The sequence below is a fragment of the Melitaea cinxia genome, chromosome 23 (assembly GCF_905220565.1).
Source record: "Melitaea cinxia chromosome 23, ilMelCinx1.1, whole genome shotgun sequence".
In the NCBI taxonomy this organism is placed as follows: Eukaryota; Metazoa; Arthropoda; class Insecta; order Lepidoptera; family Nymphalidae; genus Melitaea; species Melitaea cinxia.
Window position 1 is genome coordinate 2,446,173 of NC_059416.1, and position 21,767 is coordinate 2,467,939.

The 21,767-nt window shown below is 34.3% G+C and overlaps 1 protein-coding gene across 1 annotated transcript in view; it reads right to left on the bottom strand.

The window, feature by feature from the left end:
- The window catches only part of LOC123664930 (Y+L amino acid transporter 2), a 35,493-nt gene extending 15,503 nt beyond the window's left edge, over window positions 1-19,990 (bottom strand). The window contains exons 1-6 of the mRNA XM_045599297.1: window positions 19,748-19,990; window positions 19,170-19,237; window positions 16,692-16,941; window positions 7,018-7,161; window positions 1,974-2,076; window positions 1,582-1,707 (exon numbers count right to left, since the gene is read on the bottom strand). Coding sequence (XP_045455253.1) covers window positions 1,582-1,707; window positions 1,974-2,076; window positions 7,018-7,161; window positions 16,692-16,941; window positions 19,170-19,237; window positions 19,748-19,990 — 934 coding nt within the window. The remainder of the gene's footprint in view (window positions 1-1,581; window positions 1,708-1,973; window positions 2,077-7,017; window positions 7,162-16,691; window positions 16,942-19,169; window positions 19,238-19,747) is intronic.
- Between the last annotated feature and the right edge of the window lie 1,777 nt (window positions 19,991-21,767).

Sequence of the window (21,767 nt, forward strand, 5' to 3'; positions counted from 1 at the left end):
CATTAAAGTAAGACTTACATCAAAGCTAAATATATCGTGAAATACAATGGATTAATATAACAATGGTGTCTTTAATAATGCATTACTATACAGTGCGACTATTTTTATATCACTTCACTTCACCATCGTAGTCTACTGCTGGACAAAGGCCTCCCCAAATTCGCGCCAGACAGACCGGTTTTCCGCAATCCTCATCCAACCTACACCGGAAATTTTACGTAGATCGTCGGTCAAGCGAGCCGGATTTGGGCGACTTTAAACTTGTCAACTAGTCCCTTCGTCGATGGCCATGTCTCGGAACCCAAAAAAAAAACAAAAAAGACGCGATTGCTCGAAGACTTTTGTCTTTAAGTATTGCGGAATCTTCGAAGTGAAGACTCCATGAAGCCTGGCAAACGCCACCCAGCCTCACCGAATCATCCTATCGATTTCCTTCTTGAAGCTGTTTCGGCCTATTTGAATGGTATGGCCTAGGTAAACATCATACTGAACAACTTCGAGAAAGGTAGCATGGTCTTACGTACTAGCTGAATCGATGAACTTCGTAGTACCCCTTTTCTAAACACATCGTTTTTTTTTTATTTCCTTTTATACATATGAATTAAAATGATGATGTACAAGAATAGCACACACAACAATAAACATAATTAATTGTGTTTGTTCTTTAAAAAAAAAGATTTCAAACACGCAGAATATACGCAAGAATCATCATAATCGGTACAAGCAGTAAAAAGTTGTGATTTCTTCTACCTCTGTTGGAAGCATGCAATGAGCAATTTTAAGCTTTCATAAAATGACATAGATTTTGCGCCGTAAGGCAAAGGCATATTAACTATAAACATATTAGCTTTGTTACTATTTTACCGTCTTCCTTTTTTCCTTATCGTCAATAATTGTCTTAACGCACACTACAAACTCTTTGCACACGTACAAGGGTCCTCTATTCAACGTCCTAAGATAGAGTGTTTTCAGCATTAAGCTCGCCATTGTGAGAAACAAACAATCGTTGTTATTTTTGTCAGATTTATTTTTGTTGAGTCGCTAAAAATACTGCCAATGCTCTTTTAGAGGTACATTTCCTATCTAAACCACTCAACTAAGCCTGTATTAAGGGCAATTACAATAGCCTTTGAGGTCAGTTCGTGACTTATAAAAGGCAGACAGAATTTATTGAGTTCTATTTGTACGCATTATTTATCTAACATTTTTTTTTCTCTTTTCAATTTCATTAAATATCTTAACTAGTACTAATTAAGCTGAAAATGGGGATATATTTATTTTTAATCAGTTATAAAATACCTCAATAATATATGTCGACAATATCGAAGTACTAAGCAAAACACTCTTGTCCTATTAAAAAGAACAATTACAAAGGCTTCAAACTCAATACACACACACAAAACACATTCACAAATTCAATTTCTTTTCTTTTGAGTTAGAATTATTCAAAAAACTATAAGCTATGAAACATCACGCCACGATAATTGAAGTTGAAACGTCAACTTAAGCCAAAGAGCGTTTTGAGTGTACGTAAATATATAACTATCATAGTAACTAATATCATAATAACAAATATATTACCTCTACATAGCTGGTAGATGCCAGCAGCAATGATGATGAATAGGGCCAGTAGCTTTGCGTACGTGAACCAGTCCTGGACGAGGGTAGCTGCTCGTACGGACCAGCAGTTAACGAAAGTAAGTAAAACTGGAAAGAAAAATTAAAGTCTTAAACTCAAGGCGATCAACTAGAATAAGATTCTATATATCCAGAAATATACACAGGCACAAAAAACATATAAAAGTACACAAAAGCTCAGACAGGACAGCGACAATGGTCGTCAATCAATGTCATAACCGCACATGTTAGCTCGATAGCGATTTGTTGAGTCCACAACGCCAGTACTTCCCCTTGACCAAACACAAATAAAAAGTAAACCTATATAATCTATTATTAAGTAGAATACAACTTACGGATACAACATGCTGCTAATAACCTGGTCGCGTCTTCTGGTGGATCACATTCAGGGAATATGGGCTTCAGCACGTATACACTGAAGGTTAACGCCACGATCGCCTGGTAAAAGAAATGGTCATCAGACTAAAAAACACAAATATGTACATACCAATGTTTTTGTAGCTTAGTTAACAAAGGCGGTCGTTATTTCTCACAACCTTTTCCTAAATCGTTGTTTAGTTCTAGTATTTGATATTATTCTAGTCCGAAAATAACAAGGTACCTAACCTTGCTGAAATATACCGCCTCATTAGAAGCTTGATAATATTGTTTTCGTTACACAAGATATATCTACATAATTATTCTGTTGTACTCTGAATGAATTCACAAGAGCTGCTTTATTTATTATATGTTATGGTTAGTGGTTGTTTTGGTTATAATATTTCAGTATTATATCTACTATCGCAACTGGTAATAAGCCTGTAATGGTAGTATATTTATGGAAATAAATAAATAAATATTATAAAGCTGACGAGTTTGTTTGTTTGTTTGCTTAAATCTCAGGAACCACTTAAGATTAGATTACGATATTCCTTTACGATTTGAAAAATTCTTTCGGATAGCCTATTTATCGAAGAAGGCTATAGGCTATACACTATTTTAGTAGCTATTTTTCTTAAATTAATGTGGGTGAAACCGCGTGGCCCACCTAGTTTTCAAATAAACGTAACTATTGCTTCTATCTTACTGTTTTTTTTACATCTAGCTTGTATCTATCCTGTATAAAAATACCAAAAAAAATTGTGGATATGCCATCTCTAGCCTCTAACCTAGGGTAGGTTGGGAGGAAATCGTTCCTCGGCAGTAAGCCTGACTTTCGTATTCATTTCCTTTTCTTTTCTTGTAATATTGCATATATAGACGACAGGTTGACGCAGCAGTCATAGCATTGGCTGTTGCGTTTACGGTCGCGGGTTCGATCCACGCACATTACAAACATTTGTAATAGCCATATAAATGTTTGTCATGGCCTTGGGGCTAGTGCTTATATACCGTGTGTGTTTCCGGATAACCAACATACGAGAAAATCCTACTGGAGGTCGTTAAGTGTGAAGCTTTTAATTATTATTACTTATAATTTTTGATATACCTACCTCGTCATTATTATTGCTTCAAAATCTCAATCTCAAGCTGAAACTGTTTTCAATACAATTGTTAAATTGAGATTTACTTTAGTACCTCATATACATCAAATAAAGAAGACAATGAAATGGAGAATGTTACGTTAAATCCATAGAACGACATCTATATAAGTAAGTTGTCCCACGTCGGGCGCCAATAATAAAATCGTCTCAAATAAATGTTGGAAACAAAGCAATACCCATTTATTTCTTAGCGTTTTATCCTCTGTGCATCTTTGTTACTAAGAGAAATGTAGATGGACGTCAATATAGCTTGACATAGAAATCAAACAAGTGAGTTTATAGCCATTTTATATTGGGAACCAGTTGATCATTATGTTTGTTCATTTGGACTTTATACGGGATTTATTTGAATTTTTATTTGTGGTGGGAAGCCTGTTTATTGGAAAAGAGAGACATCAAAAATTTTAAAATTATCCCACCAAAAACATTTCTTATAAAATGTCGCCAATGTGACAATAATTAGATCGCACTGTCAAAAAAATTTTCGGATCAGCAGGTGTTTATAACTAACTTAACTTATATTTTCGTTTCTGTCCGACATTAAATGCTTTTTTAACTATGTATTTATAATATTACTTGCCGACTTCTCTGCGAAATCTACATTCTGAATCAATGGTAACTCACAAAACTATTAATATATAACTAACCTACTAATTCTTCCATAATCGATCTTCCTAAATTCGATCATGTCTCGCAGTACCGCTCAAAACTCGGATGGCTCCCAATAAAGCACCGTCGTAACCTCCATGTCGTAACTCTCCTTTATTCTATTCTTTTTCGTACGTCTTCCCCGCTATACCTTAAAGAGCGCTTTTCTTTCCTGGGTAACCCGACATTTCACCTAAATCTTCGCTCTCTAAATGATAACAAGTTAAGTTTACCTAAATATAACACGAGCACATATTCCAGTTCTTTCTCAGTAAAGGCGGTAAAACTGTGGAATGCCCTTCCTTCTAAAATCCGTCAATCCCCTACTATATCTGTCTTCAAAAATCGAGTTAAGAACTTTTACAAAACTTTGACTTGATTTCTTACACGCATACATTCGCCATTATTTTCCCAAAACGACTTATAGTTGTACCCAATTAAGTATTATTTATTTATTATTATTATTATTTATTTATTTATTATATTATACATTTAATTATTTTTTTATCTATTTATACCTTTTAATACCGTGAGTATTGCGCATGTGTGGACATATGTATAATATATGGATTGTATATATTATTTAATTATATATTATATTATATTCTTAAGCTGCACAAGCCCTTAAATTCAGCAAGCTCCTTTCTGGTGGGTTGTCTGGAAGAGATCACTATCTAGTGATAAGACCGCCCGTTGCATGCGACGTAATTATTATTTTTTTTTTCCCTTTAAGCTTTATACTTATGTAATTGTTATATGTTACTGTGTGCAATAAAGTTATTTATTATTATTATTATTAACCTAACACTAACATAATTTTTTGTAATATGGCTATTAAAAACGCTTTTTAGGCCTAATTGAATGGAGAAATTTTTGATTTACTTTTAGCATTGTCTTAAGCATATTTTAAATAACATATAATACACGATCGTCTGTTCCTAAGAAAAGCATAGTATAGATAACATCTGACTGTAATAGCTATGTGCTTTTTATTCGAAAAGATTGATTAAGGAGTTTATTTCTTGTAGATATACGAGTATAGGAAGGGCTTTTGAAAGATTTTACACAAGTCCTTAATTATTTTTGCTAAAAAAAATAGAAATTGTCACAGAAGTAGTTTATAATTATTAAACGCTCGTTAATAACGGATTTTGTGACGAGACCACATAAAGGTAGTTTGTGCTACGTAACTTGAATATGTACTGACATATAGGTAGTTTATAATTATTAAATATTCGCTAAGGACGGATTTTGTAACAGGATCGGATTTAGGTGGTCTAAGGGTTCGAGCTAGTTTGTATAAAAGTCCATCGTTTTTGTAAAAAAAATATATATATATTATTATTTTTTTGTGAGTTGAAGTTAACAACCAGAAATTTGGTATCCTGGATGGTAAAATAGAAAACGCTTGTTCGTATTAGTAAAATTACCTAAAAATAGCTGAAGTAGACCTAACGGAAGACTGTGTTTCACACAATTGTTTGTCTGCGTTGTTCGCTAGCGAAGCCGCGGCCAACAGTTACTCTTGACAAATATGTATGTTCTTCTAAGCTTCTTAGCTAATCTATATGGTATGATTTGGTGACGTCAATATTTTTGTTACATACATGTTACCGTGTTTATGTGTAAATATATATTTAGTATGCTTGTATTCTTGTATCTGTGTGTGTGTTTATATTTTTAAGTTTATTCATCACTTGTATATTACCGTATTATTAGTATTAACTTAAAAATAGTATGAAGGTAAGTGAGATGACGCAACATTTTCTACTCGATTATAATACAAGGCAAACTCTTTCAGGTGAAAAGGAATTGATTTCTTGCGACCTTGATACTGACTTGATATCTATGACAATCGATTGATATAAAAACACTAAGCATAATAGTTTTGATTCTACGGTTCAACTTAAATTCTAATTGACTGGCCTTTTATATAAATGCCTAAGACTAAATTGCCTCCAGTATGATTTTCTTTTGTTGTTGGGATCCGGGAAGACAAATACACAAAGACATATGCCCAAACTAAGGCAAAAATCTGTACGGACAATACAAATGCCTGTTATAAACGGAGATCGAATCCCGGACAGCCTGCGCAACGCGTCGTCATTGATGGCGTAATTGGCAGTGACCATGCTTTCTGTTCCAGGGCTATGTATTCGATTCCTGCTCAAGTCTGGTTATAATATTTTTATGAATGTACAAGTGAGCGCATTAAATAGAATTACATAAAGTAAAATGGAAGCTGTACGGTTTACCGCACGCTCAGAAATGTAATTGTCTTTGCGACCTAATAATCTTCTTTAAATTAGGTTAATTCTTATGAAATTGCTGTTTTGATTATATTGGATATGAAATGAAATGAAATGAAATGAAATGAAATTTATTAAACAGAACAGAAACAGAAAATATTTTACAATTTCAGACAAATAGTTGTAGTTACGTTATAAAATACAGACAAAACAGTATATATGTAAGGAAGCTCTATTTCTAATCTATTCATTACGTATTTCCTTTTTTTAATATATGACAGGCTGAAGCAGAATTAAATTTATGTTACTTTTTGTGTTAGTGTGCAAAAAAGTGTGAATAAATAAATAAATAAATAAATATTTTCACTAAAAATTTAAATCGCAAAAAATGTATATCAGTCTAAAATTTAAATGTCTCGAGCTGTAACGGTGTGCATTTTAGTCTAACGTCTTAAGCTGTCGAGCCTCTCGACTCTGAGTGGCTTATGAAGACGTTAATGGCTTGGAAAGAGTAAGATTTCTCACATGAATAACTGGGTTAACGTTTTCATCGTGTTTTCATTGGTATATTTTTAAATTTGATAACACGTTCAGATGTAGGCATAAAATCAAATTCAGAAGCTTACCATTTCTTTAAATTATATTTTTATCTTTTATATATTAACTAGCTGTGCCCGCGACTACATCCGCGTGGAATTCAACAAAATAATTATTGTTTAGTTCGCAGTTATAAAATAAATAAATAAACTAAATTAAAAGTAGCCTAAGTTACTCCTTATTACACCAGTTGTTATCTACCAGTGAAACAGACATACACTTAAAATTATAAAAAATGTTATTTTGGTATATGTAGGTACTGTGTATACATATATATGAATTTAATAAAAAGCGTTTATTTTAATATTACAAACAGACCCCAAAAAAAATAAAGGAAATATTTATTGAATTGACAATACTACCTGAGAACAAGGCCTGACGATCATACACTCAATCCAGAGACGAATGAAGGCGGCGAAGGGTCCAAAAGTTTCCATGATGTACGCGTAGTCAGCTCCGCTTAGTCGAATCATGGTGCCCAGTTCCGCATAGCAATAAGCGCCGACCTGTTAAATGAAATAATCAATATAAATAAAAAACGAGTGTGCTTTAGACCTCACGACTGAAGTAAATAATAATAATCAATAAAAATAATAAATATCACACATCGTCTGTTCCTACGGTAAGCAATTTAATGCTTGTGTTATAGTTAACAGCCGGCTGATATAGCTAAATACTTTTTTTTTATAAATATACATATAAATATTACGCCCAGACTCAGGCGGGAATCGGACCCGCAACCCGCGGAGCAGAAAGCAGGGACACTACAAACTGCGCCAACGACCTAGTGTGACATTTCTTTAGTTGCACTGAGCCTAGACTAGACTGCACCATATCGGATAATTTTTTGTCATCGTTATTGTCAGGATAAGGTCCGTAAAAAGGAAATCATCTTTCATTTTTTTTTTGGAGAACGCCGAGGTTATAATTTACTTATTATATAAAAAAATTGTATAAATAGGTAGATGGAATTTGAAACAGTTAAATTGCATCGGTAGCTATAGACTACCGTGTGGTTCTGGTAAAGTCGCAGATGAAGGACTGATATTCGTAACTTCGCTGATGCCGAAAAGAAATGACACCGTGCCATTACAGTCGGTAAAGGTTTGACATACCCATCCATCTTCCTAGCGTTTGAAGGTATTAATTAGGATTTCCCAAATCAAAGAGAATGGCCTATCACTAATATAGCGAACTTTACTCTTTTTATTACATAAGTGTCTTAAAAGCATATGGTCCACCTGATGATTAGCAGATACCGTACGGGAGCTTATGGTTCCCAGCAAGAAGGAGCATTACGAACGAGTTGCCGACCCTATACGCGACATTCTCCAGGAGTTCCTACGTAAATCACCGCACGAACAAAACACTGCTTGAAAACGACATTATTTAGCTGTGACCTTTAAAGGCTTCTTTGTGAAAATGATCCGTAGGAAATATGAGAAAGGACGCAAATAAAGTTACTCGGTAATTAAACAGATCAAAATAATAAATAGTAATTTCATTTTCGTATTCTCTTTATCATTACACTGATAAACCTGTCTGTGTCTGTGTGTCACTGTTAACATTAACACTTATTACATCATAAAATGTATTTATAAATAAAATATGTGATGTAAAAATAAGTTCAAGATAGTGATTGAATTTGATAATTATACTATTACTAGATGACCCGGTCAACTTCATATCACCGACATATATTTATGAACCAAGTTGCTCATAATTGTCATGCTCAATAGTAGCAGAGTAACTTTTATTTTTTAGAACTGTAATATAAAAATAACTTAACAAGTTAATTCATTGAATTTGATATAATTATCTTTCTTATTTATTGTAAAATTAGATGATTTACGCAGTTTTTCTTGCTAATATCGCAGTTTTTTATCTTGGCAATCTATTATTTTAGAAAATATTTAAAACGTTTTTTCTTTTTTAATTTGGATCAGGAACTCTGACGACCTTGCTCACAACAGAAACACAACTCTACTTGAAAGTATATACTCCCCTACAGTAGTAGATTGTACTTGCCTTGTTTATTTCGAGCAATATTCTCACTATGCCTAAGCATCTGTGTATAAGTATGAAACGATAAAAAGTTAAATAAAAATAATTGTGTTTGCAGGCAAACGAAGAAAAACCGACTTCAATTATATCGACAAGTAATACAAGGTAGGTAGACGAAAGCATAGTCAAGTAAATACGCATCATCAAAGATTACTCCAAAAGCTGTAATCAGTTCTCGATAAAATTTAAATGTGACCACATGATAAACATCAGCTTTCGATTAAATTAAAAATCATTAAAATCGGTACTCCCAGTAAAAAGTTATGCGGATTTTCTAAAGTTTCCCTCCATTTCTCTGGGATCCCATCATCAGATCCTGGTTTTCTTATCATGGTACCAAACTAGGGATATATTCTTTTCAACTAAAAAAGAATTATCAAAATCGGTTCATAAACGAGGAACATAAGGAGTTATCCCCGAACATACATACATCTATAATATATATAAACGCGAAAGGTCATTCATCACGAAATCTCCGAAACTATAACACCTACAAACTTGAAATTTGGCAAGTAGGCTCCCTTATAGGACGTAGACATCCGCTAAGAACGGATTTTACGAAACTCAACCCCTAAGGGGGTAAAATGGGGTTTGGAAGTTTGTATGAGAGTCCCATGTTTTTGACGTAAGAGACTTGAAATTTAAAATGTAAGCTCTATAGATAGATGGTGAAAAGGTGTCCAAATAATGTATCTTTAGAAATCAACCCCTTTTTGGGTTAAAACGGGGGATAGTAGGTCGGCTCACTGATCACGAAATCTCCGAAACTATAACAGTTACAAACTTGAAATTTGGCAGAAAGGCTCCTTATAGGGCGTAGACATCCGCTAAGAACGAATTTTACAAAATTCGACCCTTAAGGGGGTAAAAAGGGGGTTGGAAGTTTGTATGAAAGTCCCATGTTTTTGAAGTAAGAGACTTGAAATTTAAAATGTATACCTTATAGATGATGAGAAGGTGTTCAAATAATGAATCTTTAGAAATCAACTCTCTTTTGGGGTTAAAACGGGGGATAGTAGGTTTACTCACTCATCACGAAATCTCCGAAACTATAACACCTACAAACTTGAAATTTGGCAGATAGGCTTCTTATAGGGCGTAGACATTCGCTAAGAACGGGTTTTACAAAACTCGACCCCTAAGAGGGTAAAACGGGGTTTGGAAGTTTGTATGAAAGTCCTATGTTTTTGAAGTAAGAGACTTGAAATTTAAAATGTATGCTCTATAGATGTTGAGAAGGTGTTCAAATAATGTATCTTTAGAAATCAACTCCCTTTTGGGGTTAAAACGGGGTATGGTAGGTTGACTCACTCATCACGAAATCTCTGAAACTATAACAGCTACAAACTTGAAATTTTGCAGATAGGTTCCTTATAGGGCGTAAACATCCGCTGAGAACGGATTTTACGAAACTCGATCCGTAAGGGGATAAAACGGGGGTTGGAAGTTTATATGAAAGTCATATGTTATTAAGGTAAGAGACTTGAAATTTACAATGTATGCTCTATAGATGGCGAGGAAGTGTCCAAATAATACATCGTAATCTATATATATAAAAGAGAAAGGTCACTGATTGACATCACGAGAACTCAAAAACCGCTGGATGGTCCATCCATCCAAGATGGACAAAGATGAAATTTGGCAGGGAGGTAGATTATAGTTAGTAGACGTCCGCTAAGAACGATTTTGCGATATTCCATCGCTAAGGGGGTTTAATTGGGGTTGATAGTTTGTATGAAACATATACAGTAGCAACAAGTTCGCCTGATAGGTTATTTTTATTTATTTATTTATTAAACTTTATTGCACACACAAAAAAGAAGATACATTTTAGAACGATTTGATACAAAAACAAATAATGTATGCAAAGGCGGCCTTATCGCTTAAAGCGATCTCTTCCAGGCAACCTTTAATAAAAGTAGTATAAGAAAAATATGTCGGTAGTAGTGCGCAATCAACAACGCAAGTTTAGTACATATAATTAAATTAATTACAATACATTTAAACGGTATATATCTACATAAACATATAAACACATACTGCAGCATAGCTGCAGTTATTCATACTGCAGCCTGAAAATAAAACTAAAATTGTGGTGTATAGAGAGGTTTTATAAAAATAACTATTAAATTATACTAAATTGTGCCTTTGAAAAAGTTGCTCAGAGTGATAAGCATTTCAAATGACTGAAATAAAAAAATAATTTGCGTTAAGCATCTTAATAGTAATGCATATCTTCATAACCACGCGGACGTAGTCGCGGACAACAGTTAGGTTATTATAAAACAAAGTTTCCAAAAGCGTATGTGACCGATTCCCTCAAAATCTACTTAACGGATTTTCATGCGGTTTCACAAATGGAGAGAGGGCTTCAAGAGGAAGGTTTACGGAACGGCAAAGCCGATTTTGATGAGAGTTTCACTGGAAGTTTGCCGGGAAAACTTTGTGACAAACTGATTTCAACGCGGGCGAAGCCGCGGGCACAGCTAGTATATATATATATATACGGTCGAATTGAGTAACCTGCTCCTTTTTTTGAAGTCGGTTAATAATAGGTACCATACAGGAGATCATAGCTAAATAATACCGCTTTCAAACAGTGTTGTGTTCCTGTTGTGAATAAGGTGACCAAAGGACCTAGGGAATTGGAGTAGGGTCGGCAACGCGCTTGTGATGCTTGTATTATTATAGCAGGCGTCTATAAGCTACGGTAATCGCTTACCAGCAGATGAGCCGTACGCTGGTTAGCCGACGTAGTTATATAAAAATAATAATAATAATAAAACCGCCAATTTCTCACCTTCGACCTTAGTATCGAATGTTTGAGGTGATATAGAATAACAAACACACACACACACACACATACGCATGTAACACATACACTCGCAAAACACATTACTACATATTTAATGTATCTACAATAATATTTGTCTTATACAGCTGGGAAATATATAACTATATGAACTTTGTAAGTTTTGGTATTGTTCAAAATTACCCAGTAAGCGTGCCTAAGTAAATATTGTAATAAAATATATTTTATCAGGATTTCATATTTTATTTAAAAAATTAATTAATTAATTAATTAATAATTTAATAATAAATCGCCGATAAACTGTATTTACGCGCATAACATACGAACGACTGCATTTCTGTACAATAGGCCTGCACTGCGCCTAGATATACGAAACGTAGTCTATGAGAGAAAGAGATTAAAAAAATGTGTAATTGTACCTCTCTCCCCCTCTTTCTCCGTTTGACTCGCCCGATCACACTTTTCATAATAGTCTCGTCTCGCATTCACCAGCTTAAGCGTGATTCCCCCAAGTCAGGCGTGCGTAAAGAGTTTTACTTCAAAAATACATAGCCGAGTCAGCTAGTATTTAATAAATGATTTATAATCCTATTAAATTTATATTAAAATTTATTTCTATATTAATTTATATTCAAATAAAAACATCGTAACTAAACCTTAAACGTGATCATTACCTACTGCTAATACAAAATCGATGTTGCAAGCTATAACTAATTGTATCTCCGGGGAATGTAGCTTCATAACAACGAAATAATTGCTTATTATAAACTAATCTCTTGGTAAATGAGCGCTCAATTTGAAGAGGATTTACTTTTTCACAATACGCTCTGGGACTTAAGACAGATGATTTCACTCTCAGGATATTATTTTTATTACTTTTTAAATAAGTAATTATAAGTAATATTTTATATCGTGCCACATTTTTTTGAAGTGAAACTTCTTTATCGGCGTCGGAAAAAAAATTTACCCTCACATTTTTTGGTTACGCGTCACATTTTTCGGTTACGCGTCACATTTTTCGGTTACGCGTCACATTTTTCGGTTACGCGTCACATTTATCCCTTACGCGCCGTCTTTTTCTTGTCCCTACCACGGTTGATTCGAAGAGTACTTTCCCCAGCGGAGTAGGGATAGCATGTCGTTTAAGCGGACTTAATCCCACCACTAGACTCGACCGTTTTTCTATTGCACTCTTATTTATTTCTAACACTCTATAGTGACGTGATAAATATCAAAATGCTGTAATAATCTTAGTAGTAATAAGGTAAAACGAAATAATTGTAATAATTATATTCATGTCTATGATAATAAAACCTTTTGTTAAACTTTATCTAATTTAACTTTAATAACCAATTTCTGTAAAGTTGCATATAGTAGATCATTTTTCGAAAAATAAGGTCACAAAGAAGTTTCAATTCTTACGTGTGTAGACTAGTACACGCACACAATTTTTTTTATTCTACAAGAGTGGCAAAGAAGCGTACCTACGTTACTTTCTGATCTTAAGCGATTACCATAGCCCATGGCCTCCTGGAACACTATTAGTACATCAGCAGTATCACAAGCGCGTTGCTGGCCCTACTCGTTCTATCCACATTGCACTTCCCCAGGATTCTGGCTGCCTTACACCAGGAACACAACACACTTGAGAGCAGTAACATTTAGCTGTCACTATCTGTAATTTTGAAGCACTTCCCAATCGGGCTTCAACTTATATGTGCATTTCTCGTGTTACAATGTTAGTTAGTATACTCCTCCGAAACGGCTCGAACGATTTTTATGAAATTTTGTGTGCATATGGGTCAGTCTGTGTATTGGCCAACATATTTTTTTCATACCCCTAAGTTATAAGGATTATGGGGGTTAATAACATATATTATGGCAAAACAACATTTGCGAGGTCGGCTAGTTTCATATCGAAAAATTTCTAAATTAAAATATTTGTAATAATTTTCTATTGCGAAAACCTTATTATATATTATAATGTATAATTATTTCCATTAAATTATGTAATGAGTAATTTATAGAAATAGATTATAGTAAAAAAAAAATCAAAATAATCTTTGACCTTAATGTTAACAAGATTGATCGATTCAATTTGAATGTAAACCATGTCTTAACGCCCTTCGGAATTAACAACTGCTATCATTTCGATGGCTCCTAAGTATACTGAGTCAACTCTACTCCTAATAACTTTATTTTTTTGTTACATAAGTAGATAGGAAATGAAGTAAATGTTATTAATATCTTAAAAAAATGAAATAGTCAAAAGTTGTTAGTTGACTCAGTATACTTAGGAGCCATCGATTTTATCGATACCAAATAAAACTTTTTTCTATTTAGATGTGAAATACGAAACACACAGTTGTGATTTCGTTTTTTTTTTTTAGTACAACTAAGTCGGCATACAAGCCTACGGCTCGTATGCTGGTAAGCGATTACCGTAGCTTATACTGCAAAACCAGAGGCTACGCAAGCGCGTTGCCGACAACCAATCTCCCAAGAGCTTTGGTAACCTTACTAACCACAGGAACAAAACCTCGATAGTGACCTCGGTAGTGAGATTTAACTGGTTTTGTAATCTTACGTTTGGCAAGCGATAATTAGCCCTAGTTCAAGGTCAAAGGAAATCGAGTTATTTACTTACACGGCAACGAAATTGAACGATTCGTGAACAGAACGAATCGTTTTTTGCATTCATGAACCGAGCTTACAATATTATAACCCTTGTAGTTTGTGGAAAGTTGACGCTTTCCAGATGATTCCATATATACCTATATTTTAACAAGCTGTGCCCGCGACATCGTCCGCGTGGAATTTAACAAAAAAGTTATTGTTAGTTCGCAGAGTTACAAAATAAATAAATTCCTAAATAAAGGTAGCCTTAGTTACCCCTTACTATATCAGCTATCTACCAGTGAAAATTCCGTCAAAATCGGTCCAGCCATTTCAAAGATTAGCCGGAACAAACAGACAGACAGACAGACTTATTAATAATCTTCTTCAAACAACAGTTCTAAGACGCTTCTTTGATCAACTGGTGAAACCATCATCCACTATGTAACTTTTAATACAAATTATTAAAATTTTCCCCTAGAGGTACGTTACTGTTAATCCATAAGCCTTTTGAAATCTTGAATCTATGAGGTAATATTGAAATGGTGAGACAATGTCTTAGTGCATTTTTAATTGAAATTTGTTAAATTAACCGTGGAACGAAATTTTGAAGGTCGTACGTTTATTAACATTTCTGAGAAAGTATTTGCTTAGGAACCTTGACCTGAATTATTGGAACGAAGTTCCTTAGGGCAGGCTTGACATTTGGCTGGGCGAGCGAAATGAAAAAAATGTAATACTAAAATAAGCCTAAGTTACTCCTTATTACATCAGGTTTCAGTTCAGGTCAGGCCGTTTCAGAGATTAGCCGGAACAAACAGACAGATAGACAAAGTATATGTACCGTGTATCCATAATATGCATTTAGTAAAAAGCGGTTATTTTAATATTGCAAGCAGACACACTGATTTTATTTATTTGTATAGATTTGTTTATTCATTTATTTTGCTTTTTATATAATTAATTATTTTTACTTTTATATAACTTTTTTTTTATATAACTAGGTCGGCAAACAAGCATACGGCTCACCTGATGGTAAGCGATTACGTGGCGATTATTATTATTAGCGTAGCTTATAGACGCTTGTGCAATAGCATCGCAAACGCGTCGCCAATCTAACACCCAACCCCCCCCCCCCCCCGATCGCTAGTCACCTTAGGGGGCGTCCATATATTACGTGAGGTTTTTTTAAATTTTCTCTCCCTCCCTCCCCCCTGGTGAGATGTCGTGAGATTTTATTCAAGCCCCTCCCTCAACCCCCAATCTCACGTGAGATTTTTCAAAATGTGAGTTTCTTATGTAAACGCGTTGGATTGTTATTGTAAAAAGAAAAAAAAAATTGCTTCGTGCTTTTATTTACGACTAGTTAAGACTAGTAATCAGACACAATCAACAAATCAGGCAGTCAGTAGATGTATAACGTCAAAGTATGAATTAAATTATTTTCTTTCGAACGAATTAGTGAATGATATTAATCGTATTACGATTACGCTTAAGATTAAATCTTAAGCATGTACAAATTGGACCAAAATAGTATATTTTTTTTGTTTCAATCAGAAAAAAAATTATGTGATATTAGCTTCGACCCCCTTAAACATCTCACGTATTTTATGAACTCCCCCTTACTCACCACAGAAACACAACATTGCTTGAAAGCAGTATTATTTAGCTGTGCTCTTAATCTCTAGAGGGTCTAAGGTTGAATAGTTTGTATGACTCATTCAATGTCGTACTGTCACTCTTAAATAGAATATCCGTGATAAGGAAAGCGTAATAAATAATAGCTGTTAATTATTAACAAAAGCGTTTTGAGGTCTTAGGTCGATTGATAAGCTAATTTTTAACTTGAGGAAGTTAACAGATTCGTAAAACTAGATGATAAATAAGCTGGCTAAAAAAACTATCACGTTATGAAGTTCTTATTAAGTATATGTTTTAACTAGCTGTGCCCGCGACTTCGTCCACGTGGAATTTAAAAAAATAATGATTGTTCAATTCGCAGACTTATAAAATAAAAATAAAAACTGAAATAAAAGTAGCCTTAGTTACTCTTTATTACATCAGCTATCTCGCAGTGAAAGTCCCGTCAAAATCGGTCCAGCCATTTGAGAGATTAGCCGGAACAAACAGACAGACAGACGAAAATTATAAAAAATGTTATTTTAGTATATGTACCCGTGTATACATCCATACAAATTTAGTAAAAAGCGGTTAGTATAATATTACAAACAGACACGCCAATTTTATTTATTTATATAGATTGTCTATATACATGTAATGAAGAAGACATTATAAGATAAGGTAAAAGGTTTTGATATAAAATTAAAAGGTTAAAATATAATTACACACAATCAGTAGTTTCATAAGATAAAAATTTCCAGTTTCTTTAAACGAAAATGGGAAAAGATTTAATTTATTGAAAAAGCTTTCTACAAACGAGTTTACTTTCAAATGTCGTCGTACGTGGAAGTGAGGAGTTAAAACCAATCAATCAATCAATATTTTTTAAAATCATCTCATGAATTAAGAAATAAAAAAACTTACCATACTAAAAACTCCTGACGCCACCCACACGATAAGACTAGCGTTCACCGATCCTGTGTACTTCAGGACACCAGTGGGCGACACAAAAATACCACTCCCAATGATGGAACCCACGATAACCGTGATGCCATTGAGGAGTGACATTTTAGCTTCAAGAGCGCCACCTTCTTTGCCATTGTCTGAGTGTTCTGGGTCTGATTTTAAGTTCTCTGTATCACAGTCTTCTTCAGACGCTTTGCTTTTTGGCGACCTGTAAGAAAGATTATGTAAATTACAATTATGTTACTTTAAGCGTGCTGTGTGGCTACGGCACTAAAGAATTTAGCCACCCCCTCTCTTCCCGTGGGTGTCGTAAGAGACGACTAAGGGATAACAAGGTTCCACAACCACCTTGGAACTTAAGAAGCCGACCGATGGCGGGATAACCATCCAACTGCTGGCTTTGAAATACACAGGCCGAAGACGGGCAGCAGCGTCTTCGGTGCGACAAAGCCAGAACTGCGGTCACCAACCCGCCTGCCCAGCGTGGTGACTATGGGCAAAACACACGAGTTCACGTTATTTTTGGCGTAAACTTGTGGAGGCCTATGTCCAGCAGTGGACTGTATAGGCTGTAATGATACTTTAAGCATCTATTCCTAATCGTAACATGACGAAGTAAATGTTAGTTTTGAGAATATGACAATTTTTTTTCGATACTCTCATATCTATTACAAAATATCGACTTATAATTACGAATGTCCATATATATATCCATCCATGTGTACAAATAATAAAAATGTGTAAAATATTAGGGAAAAACAAAATTTCAAGGTTATTTCAAAGGCAAAATAATACGATATTTCTTTCAAATCTATTTTATCTATGTGCTTTCATTCATTCATATAAAACTACAATTTTTTAATCTGGTGTTGGTGACTGGATGGAATGGAGTCATTACTATAAGTAACTGCAGTGAAAAGTCCTCTCTTTCAACATAAATAGGTAAAAACAAAGTATCATCTAGTTCTTCAATGAATATATGTATATAATGTAACATATTTATATGAAGATGTTATAGTTTATTTATTTGCTTTACAAAGGTTTACAATTGTGGTTTGTGGTTGGGAACACGGACGGCAAAAGATCGCGCGGTCGTTCACCAACGAGATGGGCAGACCAGATCAAAAACTCATCTGACACTAAGTTATACACGGTCGTAAGAGACGCCATGGACAAAGACCGGTGGAGGCACATCATCCGCTCCAGATGCAACCCTGATGTTGACCACGATCCTCAGACATGAGGGACCGACAAGAGAGAGAGACAAAGATATTATAATTATGACCTAAAGAAAAACCTTGCTTAGAAAACCAATTAATTTTTTTATGTTCAGTAACCATGGTCATATTGTTGGTAAAGCCCAAATAGTTTAAATCCAATCACTTTAGCTTCTGTTAAATGTAATATACGTGACTCATCACATCACTTCAGCCTATCGCAGTTCATTGCTGGACATAGGCCTCCACAAGTTCGAGCCAAAAATGGCGTGAACTCATGCGCAGGCGGGCAGGCGCGCATGCGGCTCTGGGCAGGCGGGTTGGTGACCGCAGCTACTACTACTACTACTTGACTATTTTTTAACAAATTTATACATACTAATAAATGGAGAGCCGATTCTTTTGTTCGGTTATACTGTGAAAACTACTAAGCCGATCGGAATAATACTTATACCAAGATGCAGCGTGTTTCGGAGATAATATGTCGGTGTTTACTTATCGTGTAAAAAATATGAACGGACAGAGGTCACTAGTATTAAATAAAAAAATTCAAATGTACACATTAAATATATCATCACCAAACTTAGATGAATTAAGAGGAAATCTATCACAAAATTATATCGTTTCACGTGTATCAAACGCGAAAACTGATGAAAATACAAAATAGATAGATAGATAGAATATACTTTATTGCACACCACTCGGAAAAAAAACATTACATAAAACAGTTATTTACACATAGAGATAGTAATGTACAAAGGCGGTCTTATCGCTTAGTAGCGATCTCTTCCAGACAACCTTTAGATATAGGATAATATGCATTGAAAAGGTAGCAGCGCAATTATCTGTATTTTGTAAATTCAACATTATGCATGCAAACATGATGCATTTTCGTTCCCTACTCAAAAAATATAGAAAAAAAAAATACTTCATACATAGACATATATACATAAAATATCTACATACATACAAAGCATACGTACTTACATGCAAACACATATACATATATACATACATACATACATACATACATACATACATACATACATACATCCATACATATATACATACATACATACATACATACATACATACATAACATGTCGTCACAATTTAACAAAGTTAATAGAAATAGAAGATAAAATAAGTAAAAGTGATGCAAATTGGAAAAAGCTAAACTGATTAATTAATCATAGTGAGATAGTAGGCTTTAACTAACTTTTTAAAGGAGATAAGTGATTGTGCTTTTTTGATGTTGAGTGGCAACGCATTCCATAATTGGACTGCCTGTACAGAAAAAGACAATTTGTAAAATTTGGTGTTGTGCACAGGAACCCTTAGTGTCAGGTTCTCTGCTGAACGAAGAGTTTTATTGTGAGTTCCAAGAAATTCAAATTTATCTTTGAGGTAGATTGGTGCATTTTTGTGGAATAACACACAGTACAATAGCGAGAGAACATGCAGATTCCGGCGAAGACGAATAGGTAACCATTTGAGCCTTGAACGAAATTCGGAGACGTGATCATATTTGCGCAAACCAAATATGAAACGTATGGCGATGTTTTGAAGTCGCTCAAGTTTATTCATTTGTTCTTCGGTTAAATTGAGATAGCTTGCGTCGGCATAGTCGAGAATGGATAGGATTAGAGATTGGGCTAGCATAATTTTGGTAGGAATTGGCAGAAAATAACGCAACCTCTGAAGAGATTTTAGTGATGCTATTGTTTTTCGGCTTAATTCTTTAATGTGATAGGTCCACGATAACGTGGAGTCTATGTATAAACCGAGGTTTTTTACATTCTTGCTATATGGTATGACGGTTCCGTTGAATTTTAGCTTCGGTAATTCCACCCAATCGATTCTAGAAATCAGATTCTGGCTGCCAACTACAATAGCCTGAGACTTAGCAGGATTTACTGTGAGGCCGTACATCTTGCTCCAGTCACAAATAATTTCCAAGTCCTTATTGATAACAGAGACAGCTGTAGGTAGCCCCTCAAGAGAAGACTGAAGATAAATTTGTACATCGTCTGCATACATGTGTGAGAGAGAAGTTATGTTGGAAGTTATTGAATTAATATACAATGAAAAAAGTAAAGGAGACAATACACCACCCTGGGGTACACCGGCCATTACATCACACCACGAAGAGAAAGTCTCTTCAATACGAAAACATCTCTTCAATTCAAAATAGTTATAACACAATGACAGTTAATGATGCAGCGTTATCGCAGTGCAGTGAACTGTAACATCAACATATTCTATTCATTATCTTTCGACCTCTGACATCTGATAGTCTCATGTGATGCTAAGTATTATAAGTCCCATGATTAAATTAACATTTCTGATAAAAAATGGAATTAAGGGAAAATTGTCCACGAGAGCAAAAGACGATTAAAATGTTAATAATCCTGTTCTGTATCTCGTAATTAATAAATTGTACATTAATAAAAATAACATGCCTTCAACAATCAATTTAATAACACTAATTTATAAATTAATTTACAGAGTTACTGAAGCATTTTTTCTTGAGGCATACCTATGTATTACAATTATATATATATATATATATATATATATATATACCACAACCTTAGATCACCTTACTCAAACTTAACCCAGAAGATTACAGACAAATCACAATGTTCTTAAATAGCTTTGTGTTCCTGTAGCGAGTATGATAGCCACTGTCTTGCAATTCTCTCGGTACTGCAGGTATCCACAGTCTACGATAACCGCTTACCATACGGACCGTAAACTTGTTTGCCACTCAAGTAGTACAAGACATAATGATGCCAAGTGCATAAAATATAGCATAGTTCAGTTGTCATCGCAAATCACCGCGCTTTATCTGTCGTTACATAACTTGTCTACTTGTCTACGCTTGAAACGTCTTATTATGGCATGACAAATTATATTACAAATGCGTGAGTCGCAAAACGAAACATATCTCGAAGTTGAGGTATTTATAAAACTGTCCCATTCTACATGAGTCCTTGACTTAAACCCAATTTCAATACACAGTTATATTTATTTATACTGTATTACTTTAGAAACGGATTTTTTTTTATATAATTAGCAAAGCAGCGTACAGCTTACCTCATGGTAAGCGATAACCGTAGCTTTGCCGCGCGTTGCCATTCTATCTCCAATCTCATCATCATGAAACTGCTTGAAAGCAGTATTGTTTATCTTCTGTAAGATCGAGGTACTACCCCAGTCGGGCTGCTCCAGATTGATTGAGCAGGAAATTTCCTGCTGTGCTCTACCTAAGTTTATTTTATATGTAAAGGTAACAAATGCTAGAAGCATTTTTACAAAACTAAACTTTTTTACTCATATTTTAAATGTTCAGACGATAATACTGTGCAATGATCTATCATTAAACGTAAAAGAAACTTCATAAATTTAAAAATTTCGTTAAGATGTATTTTACCCAAATACTGAAGACGATTCCAGTTGTTTTTTTTTTTTTTTGTTTTAATTGATAATAAAGTCTATGACGTGTTATGTTTATATTATTTTATGTAGTATGTATACGTAACATAATCTTCAGTACCCGATACCTCAAATACTTAATCCAATTTAAGCAAAAAATGCTTAATATTATTATGCGTATGTATGTGTGTTTATATATTTTTTTAGTTTTGGTATACGATAAAACGATAACAAACAAAACTCATGACGTTTTGTAAATGATTATTAAAAGTAATGTTGTTTTAAATACCCAGTTCGCTACTAAGCTACATAGAGATCGCTACTAAGCGATAATACCGCCTTTGCACATAACTAACTCTATGTGTAAATAATTGTTTTA